The sequence below is a fragment of the Monomorium pharaonis genome, chromosome 7 (genome assembly GCF_013373865.1).
Source record: "Monomorium pharaonis isolate MP-MQ-018 chromosome 7, ASM1337386v2, whole genome shotgun sequence".
Lineage (NCBI taxonomy): Eukaryota > Metazoa > Arthropoda > Insecta > Hymenoptera > Formicidae > Monomorium > Monomorium pharaonis.
The window spans coordinates 20,241,343-20,253,999 of NC_050473.1; the positions used below are offsets into that span (position 1 = coordinate 20,241,343).

General features: G+C 28.6%; 2 protein-coding genes across 6 annotated transcripts in view; one reads left to right on the top strand and one right to left on the bottom strand.

Moving 5' to 3' along the window:
- The window catches only part of LOC105834973 (neurexin-1), a 421,734-nt gene that overhangs the window by 287,994 nt on the left and 121,083 nt on the right, over positions 1 to 12,657 (top strand). For all 5 annotated transcript variants that reach the window (XM_036290354.1, XM_036290356.1, XM_036290358.1 and 2 more), the window contains 3 exons: positions 9,339 to 9,632; positions 11,522 to 11,700; positions 12,019 to 12,190. In XM_036290354.1, the coding sequence (XP_036146247.1) occupies positions 9,339 to 9,632; positions 11,522 to 11,700; positions 12,019 to 12,190 (645 nt within the window). The remainder of the gene's footprint in view (positions 1 to 9,338; positions 9,633 to 11,521; positions 11,701 to 12,018; positions 12,191 to 12,657) is intronic.
- On the bottom strand, positions 879 to 4,377 carry LOC105834974. The gene is made up of 3 exons (XM_012677869.3): positions 3,280 to 4,377; positions 1,519 to 1,737; positions 879 to 1,034 (listed from the first exon to the last, which is right to left on the bottom strand). The coding sequence occupies exons 1-3, from the start codon at positions 3,546 to 3,548 to the stop codon at positions 1,028 to 1,030; spliced, it is 495 nt and encodes a 164-aa protein (XP_012533323.1). The 5' UTR covers positions 3,549 to 4,377; the 3' UTR covers positions 879 to 1,027.

Below are 12,657 nucleotides of genomic sequence, written 5' to 3' on the forward strand. Positions count from 1 at the left end.
TTTTTCGTTAAATACTGATTTTGCACTGTTGCACAAAACAATTATTATTAAAAGTAATATATGTATAAACAATTTTTTTAAGCTGTATAGCTGTTGTTTTAAAATTAACTGTTGTCTTAAAATTGATAAAACTGAGTTTTAAAAAAATTTTTTGAAATTGTTAACTTTTTCTAATATTAATTTATTTGTATTATATACAACGTGTTTAATTATAATAATCTGTATGTTGCGTTTTCTCTATTTAATCCACCCGTTATATAACGCGTGGTAATACAATTAATCAGGATTCTATTCGACAATTTCATTCGGGAGATATTACTACAATAAAATAGCGGCGTGTACGCGGTATTAATTTAATTTAATTAGCCGGTCGTGATTTACATCGGCAATCCGTTTATTGTATAAGTTAAATACGTCATTTATATATTGGTTTCTTAATTAGTTTAATGAATTATGTTATGTAACCATATTGCCGTTTAGCTTACCACATTTGTCATAGAACCTGTTTAATGATAAGACTGCTAACGAAATCCTCAAGTTCTACAATCTTATCTCTGAAAAATGTAAGCTGTTCCTTCCTTTCATTCATTATTGAGCAAAAATGTGTGTACATTTATGAACTTTATACATTTTTTACGATTCAGTTCTCGCATTTTGAAATATGTAGTAATTATATATTTCAACAATATTAATAGTCTCGCCGATATATAATTTCTCTTATAGAAAATTAAACATCGCATGGGCTAAATTTTGATATTCGAAAAATCCACTTTTAACTCTTTGATAACTTTATGAAAACTTTATAATTAATATATATAAAATATAATTTTGATATTGATTGAATTACATTTGAATAAAAAATGTAGACGCCTAAGAAGTTACAAATTTAATATAACAGTTTATTAAGAAAAACAAAATAGCTTTATACACTCTTAATATTTGACGATATAAGATAAATACCAATAATTGAAAAGTTTGAAATTATTCAAATGTTTCCTTTTTCATCCTCTTTATTGCTTGTTCTCTTTTACGTTCTATAACAGAAAGTATAAAATTGATTAATGAATTCTTGTATAAACATGTGCTAGACGTATCAGGAATTTCATGATTTAATAATTAGAAATTAATAGCCATTTAGTAATAATCGTATAAAGTCATAAAATGTTTTATATAAATAATGTTATATTATAAGAGCGATCAATTTGCAGTTAATTTTTTCGTAAAAAAAAATACAAAATATTAGCAGTTTTAATGTTAGAGAGTTTATACGTCTTTAATAACTTTTAGAAAACAATTCAATCACAAAATCTTCACAGGAGCTTTAATAATTTTTTTCTAAAATACTTTATAAAGTTAAAGCAAGAAAATAACTTGCTTTGAATCTTCTTTTTTAAAATTTTAATTTATCAAAAAGAGTCTCTAGAGAGAAGATAGTAACTATATATACATTTTCCTGTATAAAAGACACCTGATTATTCTGTAATCAAAGATTATCATGAAAAGTAAGAGATGACTCACATGACAGTTCTACAACGTCCTCTACTATCTTCCCTTTGCCCTTCCGGGCAGTACGTCGGCACTGCAATAATATTCCTAGATCCAATCTGCGGGATGATTCCATCGGGCATCAGGATATTATCCGGATTCTCTTTCTCCTTTTCTCTCACTTTCATGTCGCCGTTTCTAATTCGTGAGACTTTCCTCTCGTTTGTCGCCGATGTCATCTTTGGTGCACCACTAATCGATTCACCACCATGTAAAAGTCGGCCGCACGCGTTCAAGTAAACTTGTCAAGTATGCATGCGCGAGCACGCTCGTCCAAGTTTATTGGAGTGTGTAGATAACAAAACTGCATCGTGTTATTTTGACTTGCGCAAGCGACTGGAGTAAATGCGAAAAATCATTCGATATACTTGCACCAAACTGGCTTGCTCAAGTAAATCAAAGAACGGCGTGACAGATTTAGAGATACAGATCAATCAAAAGTTGATATTGCGAATAAAAGTAATTACGAAAAAAAACTTATAGAAAATAATTGCTTTTTAATTATTTCTTCTATATGTCTATATTTGCTCAACTTTAAATAACAATTATGTTATTACAAGTAAAATGGTCATAAAGTTTTACTCAGAACAAATATATAATCTCTATTCCTTTACATTTAATTTTATTAAAAGTTGTTCTTATAAAAGTTTTCATAATGATTGCTTATCAATCGTTTTTCTATTTCCTTTGTTAGACTTTTAATTGTTGTTCAATTAAAGTGCATTTGTTTGGTATATGTTTCATGTAATTACTTTTAAGCTGCACATACATATATAGTACAAGCACGCTTGTGCAAGTCTATCGAAACATCTAAATGACAAAATAGTTACCACAAATACGGTAATACATAGAGAAAAAATTAGTTTCAAATTTACAGTCACTGTCTCATATGAGCAAGAATATAAACTAATTTTATGAAAAAAAATATATTCTCATTATTCAATAATAATTTTTATTGAAATGAGAAAAAATATTGGATAAAAAATAACAATACTATTATTTTTATCTACAGAATCAGAACAAAGATTGAAAATTTTTTAATATTATTCTTAAAATTAAAGTTTTTCATATAAATTTAATTAAAAAAAAAAAAAATTCTTGCTTATATAAGGCAATGATTGCTGAATTGATACTAATCTTTTTCTATGTACGTACACACGTTCCGGTTGACTTGCACAAGTATACTTGACAAGTTTACTTGAACGTATGTAGCCAACTTAAGATTATTCGCATTAGATTAAGATTTCGCGACGTTTAAATGTGCGATTGCGTCATCAATGCCTTTTAATTCTGGTTTATACGTTTTCAGATTGAACACACGGCGTCTTGTAATTGATTAAAAATTCGGAATTATATTGCTTTACATTGGAATTGTACTTTCATTGTATAATCTATAACTGGTCATTTATTCTTCGGTTAATACAGTATAATGATAAAAGAATTTTTATTAAAATAACTCTCTAAAACATCACTTTTCTAAACATTTAGAAAAGTAATTATTATTATATAACCAACCAAATATAATAATATAATAATAACCCATTTGGTTAAATTTAATTGCTACTATTTTAACATTTGATAGTTGTGTTATCACTCTTTTTCTAGTGTATCGGAAAATCTAATAAATTTCGAAACGCGTATCTATACATTACATGTATCGAAAACGACACAAGGTCTTGAAATTAATTCACCTCGCACTCCAGGCATATTCTTCGTTTTCATTTACATACGTACTGGTAATCTTTGCCGGAGTATTTGTATTCATTGATGAAGTTCCAGTCCGGCGAGATGTGATTCTTCATCAACCGAATCTCGATTTGTGGCGCTTTAAACTCCGGCTGCACCGTTCTCCATCTACCCGGTACATTGCCCAGGTTCCTCGCTGGCGATTCCGGCGAGAGTCGCACGACGAACAATTTTTGCGGTCGAATGATCGACGTTGTCGAGAAATAGACGACCGAACAGAACAGCAGAAAACGAAAAACGAGATCGCGAGGAGACATAATGACCGATAACTAGGGGAAAACAGTAGCTATTGAATCTCCACGATTTATTATATATCTCGTGACACGAGCGGCTATGGCAACGATGATTAGTGAATCCGGGGTTCTACGAATTATACCGATCCGAGAGAGCGATAAAGCCACCGCAACCTATTATCTTCTCGTCGCGCGTCAACTGATTTCCGCCGATTCTCGCCGACGTCGACGTCGAGCCCAACTCCTCGAGCCTGATTGCACCGGCGAGCACGATTCGAGCGCTCTACGAATTTGTGCACTTTCGACGATGATGCATAGACGACTGCTCGAAGCGCGAAAATGATCGGCCCTCTCACCCCTTCCTTCCCCCCTCATGATAAATTCTAACTAACTCAGCGAGCAGCACATCCGGCATTCGACCACAGAGCAATCGCAAATTTAAGATTAAATTCAAGTGAGTAAATGGCCTACCGTTACTACAATTAATACGATTTAACGATAGCTCGATAGGTGTGAGTATGCCGTACGCGATAAACGTCACAGCCTGCTGATAAGGCTGTGTTCGGGTTAGTTTTATTCGTAGAAGTGTGAAAAACACGCTTGGATGTGGGTAACCCTTTGTTTAACATTTGAATACGTCTAGAAAAAAAGTTATAGAATTTAAAATTTACTGAAATATTATCTAATTTGTTGTTTCAATCGAACTCACATTTGATCTTCATAATAAAAATTTTTTTTATGAATTTTTACATGATTTGGAACATTTTTCAGAAATACTAAAAGAATCTGTACCTTCTGTCAGAATTTTTCAGAATTTTTGTGTTTTTACACATTCTGCATTCGTAAAATTATAACTTCAGTTTATTTATTTATTTTTTTTTTTATATAAAAAACAACTTACAAAAATTAATTTACGGTTTCTTAAGCTATAATGTACAAAAATAAAAATCCAAATATTATATGTATTACCATTACGTTACATAATATTACAAAAATTTTTATATAGAAATAAAAGTATTAAATTTTTTGTTAAAACTTGCAATATTATAAATTCCCATTATAAATTTTGCAATTTTTATACATATTAATTATTTCAATAATAATTTTAATTTTTTTACAATGTAACTTTAAATTTATTTAACAGGTTCAAAAAATGTTTAAAATTAAAATATATTGTAATATACTAATTGAATATAACTTAAATTGCTGCAAGGAAGTGGAAAATAACAGATATTTGTAAAACACTTTTGTTGATATTATTTTTATTTTCTTAGATATACAACTGCATCATAAGTCACAAAACGTTACGCGTTTGTATCATCTCATGTCGTTCCATATTTGATAAGGGAGCTTTATTCTGGGCAATTATCTACACTGGACATACCTTCGATAATCTTAGCTTTGATGTACAATATTGTTGTAAAAAAGTAAATAACAATTGTAGTTTTTTTATTTCAACTATTATTATTGGTACGGTATTTTTGAATTATATTTACGTAAATGTTAAAAAATGGTTTTTGTCTTTTTTCCAATTTTCTACATAATACCAATAGCACATACGTGTCAACCTATCATCATATCGATGACTTATCTCTGTGTTTATTTTATGAATTCATACTTATATTTCCATTATCGGCGGATTCATGAATTACTGAGCGTTATCTTTAGTGCCTCGTTCGTTTAATCATTATTATCTACATGAATTTTCGAAGATTATCGATGGTAGGAAAAAAACTAATCGACTCTTTTATTAATTGCCGCATTATGCAAGGAAATATAATTCAGGGCACCTTGACCGTGTAATGCAATTTCTCTCGTCACGTTAATACGCGCGGTCTCAACCGTTTAATTTTTTATTTTTACGTATTACGATGCAACGCAGAGAATTATTTATCGTTGCAATTCTTTGTAATTCCACTGTAATTACTGTGAAGGCTACGGAGGAGCGGTAAACTTTGCGAAGATATGTCACGCGACGATTATTGCCGCGTTGTGTAAGCGGATGACTTTTCAAACAACAAATAACGTGAGAAATTGTATGCGCGCGCGAGTTTGTGTGTGTGTGTGTGTGTGTGTAAGTGTGTGGAGATTTAGCTGATTTTATCTTTGTACACATCTGTGGAATTATTCCGTTTATCTAGTTAGAAAATCTTGTTCTATTATTCGTGGTATTTGTGAAACAATGTCGCAGCTACAGCGAGAAATATAATTTCTTGGCAATGCATAATACAATTAATTTTCAGAATGACAACGATGAATCACGATTTTACATAAATGATAAGTTTTGGTTGACAAAGAAATTATAATGCAAGTATTTTTGCATTTCCAATTAATAACGGGTAAATCTCTACGAATGTCTGGTTGGTTGGAAATTCAGTTGGTCGGTATCAGAGTAGCACGCTATGAATCACCATTAATTAGATGCATTCATATCATTCCTGTTGCTTAATTCATTAATAAATCTATCGATCACCGTCGGGCTGATAAATCAGTCATCAATTATTCTTCAATAGCGATTATCAAACCGCGTTCGACACCCGTCGCGACAAAATCACAACCAAAATTTCACTCCAGTTTAACGTAATATTGCATTAAGATTTCCTTAAATATATTAATCTTTAATACACCGATAAAAAATAAAATTTACTTTTCTTTCGTTAATAGAAAATTAGTTTAAAAAAAACTAGAAATTGGAATTTTTATTCTTATATTTAGTGACATTTTTTCCCCAAATTTAATTGACTCAATTACGGTGGACAATTAAGTAGTTATATAAAACAGCAATTATATGAAATATCTCTTGAAAAATAAAACGTACTCTCTTTGATTAACATTGTTAATTTTTTGTTAGAAAGCAAGGCACTATGCACTCGTAATGCTTCGCCTAATTAATAATTAATAAATAATAATTAATAATTAATAATCTTCTTCAAGCTTATTGTAAAAATTTTATAAATCAAAAACTGTTTTTTTCAATAACAGTAAGTTAACTATTTGATCAATAAATGTTTTAAACGTAAAATTAGGATTGCCTATTTTGATCTCCAGCGGATCTTGATGCTGAATATAATTTTTCTATTAATTAAATATTCTTCGCTCACTGATTTTCTAGTTTCTCATTATTTCTTATTTAAACAAGTTATTAACTTGATTCAATATTTTAACTTGATTAATTTGTTTTCAATTTAAGTTAAATATATATAAATACTTGAAAAATTAATTTTTTTCTCAATGTAGTTTTTGGACATAATGCGATAGACAGTTTAAAGTTTATTATCTAAATTTATTTGATCATAATTTATTTAGTTAAAGTTTATTTTACATATTTATTAAGTATTTTTACGTATTATAGTAGAGGGAGGAAAAGGATGCTATATATAACATCGCATTTCGTTTGGCTCGTAAAAATCGTTAGTATTCTGGATGAGAAACTTTTGTGCTACATACGAGTTGATAGCCGCGCGTTTGCGTTTCGAAGTTCCTGGACGCGCGGTCATATGAGGTATAATGTGTGACCGTCGAAATAATTTTCGACCGGCGGCGATCCCACAGGATTTATGGTGGCGAGATCGACCGGACGTGCGGTCGTCTCGGTTCGTCGAGCACCCGCGATATCCGCGATTGCCGAGAGGCAGAAAAGCCTGCGGATATCGCAAGGCATGGCGAGAGAGAGTTTGCGAGAGAGGATGATTTTGATTTAACTACCGAATTTCGGTTTCGATATTTTACGTCAAACGCGACATCCCGTCTACATTTTGGCAATTCCATCTTGCGTCAAATGTCGATATGCAAACTCGCCATGAAAATGGATTGGTGAAAAGTTTTACAGAATATTTTGGATATCACTTAAAAATTATCGAAATTTAAAAACTGCAGGCTTCTAATAGATTTATTCTTTTCTTCCTAATCACCAACAAAAATTTTGATCACGAAAAAATCAAATTTTGAACCTAAAATTAGCAATAAAAAACAAAACAAACAACGAATAATTTAGATTAAAATGATTTAAATAAGCTAAATAATTTGATCTTTTTTGCTACAGTATTAAGTATATACTTTTTAAATAAAGAAGTGAAATTCGAATAGACTTTGGCACAAATATTTAGGAAAGTTTTATTAATATAGATATTAAAAAATTGTTAATAATTTGTAATTCTATTTTTTTCTATAGTGTACAAAAAATAACACAAACAAATAAATGCTACAAAATGTGATTTTACATAAAAATTAAGAACAAATAAAAGATGAAATAATTTTTAAACCAATAATAGAACCTATATAAAATACAATATTAAACAGTGTTTTTAAAATATATTTCTCATAAAAATATTGCAAAAAAACACTTTAAAAAAGATTTTAGCATTAATTTTAAATGGCTTTAAAATTGAAAAAAAAAGATAATATTTTTAAAAATGTTTTTAAAAATATATACATATATATACACCTAAAAAATATTTACTAAAATGTATGAAATATATATTTTTGAAATAATATTTCAAACTTACATGTTTTCTTATTTTTATAATATTGTTTCGAAATATTTGAAAAACAATTTTTTTAACTTAATTATTATTGTTTATTATTGATTTTATAATTAAAAAAAATATTTTTTAAACAAATTTTATCATGAATATATTACAGATAAATATATTATATTTTTTTACAATTAAATATCAATAAAATTTGTATTACAGATGTATAATAAATTAACATAGATTCAATAAAATTTTGTATTTTTTACTTTTATTTTAGAATATTTTTTCTACAACAATTTAACTGGATTATAAATAATTTTAAATACATTCGCAAAATAGAGCGTTCCAAAGTTTATATGATAACTGTTAATGGCAAAGTCTTGAAAGGATTTTAAGAAGAAAATTTTAAATATACTAAAATGTCGAATCCACAGTAGTTTTTAAATAAGAAAAATTTATATTTGATTAATCACACAAATTGTATAAAATTGTATAAAATTCATGCGATAAGACATGTCATAACGCATGATACAGGTATTCAGGAATTTAATTTTGTTTATTAATATGATTTTACATACATCTTAACTATTTTACCATGTCTAAGTGGACAAATTTATAATAATTTAATTAGTTTATTTGATATCTTTTCCGTTAAAAAATTTATATTTTAGTATTACAATTTTTAATTTAAAAGATCTCAAGGAACTCTCTTAAGGAACTTAACTATTGATACAAAGTCTAGCATGTATTAAAAAATGTTTTGACAATATTTTACAAATATTTTAAAAAAATTTTTTAAATTTTAAATTTTTTATAAATATTTAAAGAACATTACAAAAAATGCTTTTGTGAAATATTTGTATGATTTTTTAAAAATATTTTATTTTTTAAAGTAATATTTTTTACAAATGTTATTAAATATATTTGAGTGTATATGTATGCAAATTTTATTACATTATTTCTGAAACAGTTTTTTGACAATATCTAATGGGCATATAAATATTTCAAAAATATTTATGTAAAGTGTTTTAAAATTTTTTAAATATTTGAAAAATATCTTATACCGTGTAGAAATTGTGCTCAAATTTCACACACATTCTCAAAAGTAATAATAGAACAATCTATGAAATTTTTATATTTTTGGCAATGCTTTGAGATATAATAAATACATCCTTTTTTATTTAATTAAAATTAAAAAATGACACTTAAAAAAATTTCAAATCAAAGTAAACGTTAATTACAGTAGCACGTAATAGATGAATACACTTAATTTAAAAAAATTTCTTTTTTTTAATCAAGCAGTCTACGTAAAAAAAGTTTAACGTCTCGTTTATTTCAGGTGGAGTAGAGAGGGCACAATATGGTCAATTACCAAAGCATATTCTCAGCCGTCATGGATTCGAGGGGTGTCTGGCGTCGTTGGATCTCAGCGGGGAAAGCACTGACCTCATTACCGATGCCGTCGTGCCGAGTTCCCTCGTCACATCCGGATGCGACATTTACACAAACGTGCATCCGGGCAAGAAGTGCACTCACGATTTTTGCGCCAATCATGGGACATGCGTGCAACAGTGGAATAGCTACACGTGCGACTGCGACATGACGAGTTTTACCGGGCCAACTTGTAACGATGGTAAAGGAATAGGAAAAAAGGGGGGATGTGCACAATTGCTTTCGTATTTGCGCTTATGCCGAAAGTGCTAAAGAAATTAACCGATATTCTTTTTAATAAATAATATTTTATTATACATTTATTAGACGTGCTACCTTTTTGTATTTTACTACAATACCTAAAAATTTATTTAGATTAAAAAATGTTGAATCTCGATGATAAATCATCAAAATAATTATGTAAGACATTCAAGCGTGATAAAATTGCTGTGAAAAGTTTTGATATGCTTTATACAAATATTATAATACTAGGCAATACTAAATTGGCTAGTGATTAACTTATTTTTAGATTAAAAGTTGCTGTTAATGCTTTTAATATGCAAAATAAGTAATAATTACAGGCTAGTTTAATACTGCCCAATATTACATTTTTCTAAGAAATTCTAGTAACCAACTAAATTCAATATTTTAATGATTCAACAAAATTATTTTGCATCTATATTTCATAGCAAAATTTTTCTTTCTACACAGAGAAAACTGTTTCTTTAAATTTAATATATGTATTTGTTTGAATTATATTTGTTTCGCTGGAAAAAATTTATTTCTTACAAAATATTGTTTTATTGAATAAAAATTTGATTGTTTTGTTACATTAAATCATATTGTTTGACGGAATAATTACTATTATTCGAAACAATATTTGATTTAAATGAAAAACATTATTTGATTCAAATAAGATTCAATCTTATATGATCGCAGCAGCCGCGATGTAGTTCGCGGACCGTCATTAGGCGACGGCGCATACGGCACCTTTCTCGTAATGCAATTTACACTTCAAAGACTACATAAAAAGACCACCCACGGTGACAGAAAACGGATCAACCTATGCTCTTGTGGTGCGCACTCAAAGTACTATGTATTTTTTATTACGTCTTAAAGACACATCTTAGCTGTCTTGGCTAAATTTTAGCTTCAGTAACGAATCTTTATTTTTGCGTGTAGTGGTAATCACGTATTCGGTCAGCTTCTGTCTCCTTGGAAAAAAATATGTGCTCCAATAGTGTTTTATTGTTTAATAACATTATAATTTAAATCAAAGAAAATTAAATTAAAAAGAAATATTTAAAAAAATAATTACTTTGTTTAAAAGTTCAAACAATTGTATTTATTAGTTCAAATCAGGGTAATGAAAATGCAAATTAAAAAATAATGCATTACTTATTAATTTTTTAATAAATAATTATTTCTTTACTCATTACTTTCAAAAGTAATGCGTAATGAAAAAAATCGGATTACTTATTAAAAAAGTAATGCGTAATGAAAAAAACGCATTACTTTTTTAAAAAGCAATGCGTAATTAAGGATCTTCGCATTAGTTATTAAAAAAATATTTTTTAATGAAACCGTAATGCATTACAAAAAGTAATGCATTATTTAGAACCCTGGTTCAAATATCAGTTTCATTGGCGTATACCAATGATCGAATTTGTTTGACTTAAAGAAAATTTATTAAATACAAAGAAACTTTTTTCTCTGTGTATATACTAGTCTATGCGTGTATGTTTTAAACGTAATTTATAAAATTATCAAAGTCCGATACCGTTATCGGATTTTTCTACAGTGTAATAAATAGGTATTACAGAGATGTAAAACTAATTCGTAGTTTGGATAGAATCGATTTTTCTTGCCGAGGGATAAATACTTTCTGAAATATTTTTAATCGCAGTTATTGACGAAACTTGACAAATAGGACACTTTTACAGTTAGAATAAAAATTAAATTAATTTTACACCAAGATGCATGATTATAATTACACTAAACTAAAGCTATAGTCCCAATAAGAGTTAAAATTTAATATACATATAACAGATAAAACACTGTGTTATAATATCCAAATGTTTTGTTTTGCAGAGGCTGTTGCTTACGAATTTGGACCCGGGAAAGGAATTATCACGTATACCTTTCCGCCCGATCGTCGACCGGAAATGAAAAGAGATACCGTGGCCTTAGGTTTCGTCACCGGCGTTAACGACGCTGTGCTGCTTAGGATAGAATCTGCATCGAGTAATGATTATCTCGAAATCGAAATTGTTAGTATATATGATAAAGTTGAATTAATATATCATAGAATATTATTCTCAAGTACGAGTATGTATATTATATATACATACAATTTAATACACATATATACATATATATATATATGTGTATTATTAATTTTGAACTGCATAATTATTAGATCTAAAATAAGGATTAACATATTACATATTAATTATTCAAGCGTTTTATTTAATGTATTAGCTTATTGATGTATTAGTTCATGATTCTTCAAGTTTCCATTTCAATTTAATCTGATTTGCACGAATCAAATTTCACAAATAAAGATGAATGACTTATTTATGTCGTAGGTAGAAGGTAACGTTTTCGCAGTTTATAATATGGGCACCAACGACCACCCGATCGGCGAAGTTGGTGTGAAAGTTAACGACAATCAATATCACGTGGTTAGATTTACCAGAACTGGGCCGAACAGCACATTACAAGTCGATGACTACAATTTGCAATCTAATCACCCGGCGGGTAAGTAATTTTTGTATAATGCATGCCGTGGGAATAATTCTATGATGCTTGATAAGCTGTTATGTTCGATTGATTGTCTCGTCAGTCTTATGTCAGATGTGCGGTAAGAGACAAAGTGTCGTTTTATATCAAATGTAGCTTTAAATCAAAATAAATATTAATAAGTCAATACCACATGTGACGAGACAAAGAATCCTCTGATAAAAAATTTTCTTAAAAATTTCTTTACATAATTTTTCAGAATTTCTGCATGTATTAAAAAAATTTTCACATTTTTTATATAATATTTTCTAATTTTTTCCTAAAAATTCTCACTTTCTTTATTGAAACACTTTTAGAAGTGCCGAGAAAGTTGTCTTTTCTAAAATTCTTCATGTAAGACATTTGGATTGAATAAGATTAATTATGTAATTGATTCTACTTTTACAAACTAAAGTAAAAAATAAATAAACTTTATTTAACTCAGG

Excerpts from the sequence above, each read along its gene's own strand:
- LOC105834974 (XM_012677869.3), bottom strand. The coding sequence starts at position 3,548 with ATGTCTCCTCGCGATCTCGTTTTTCGTTTTCTGCTGTTCTGTTCGGTC. Across the intron at positions 1,738-3,279 it reads TACTCCGGCAAAGATTACCA|TGGTGCACCAAAGATGACAT; the intron begins GTACGTATGTAA and ends TGAATCGATTAG.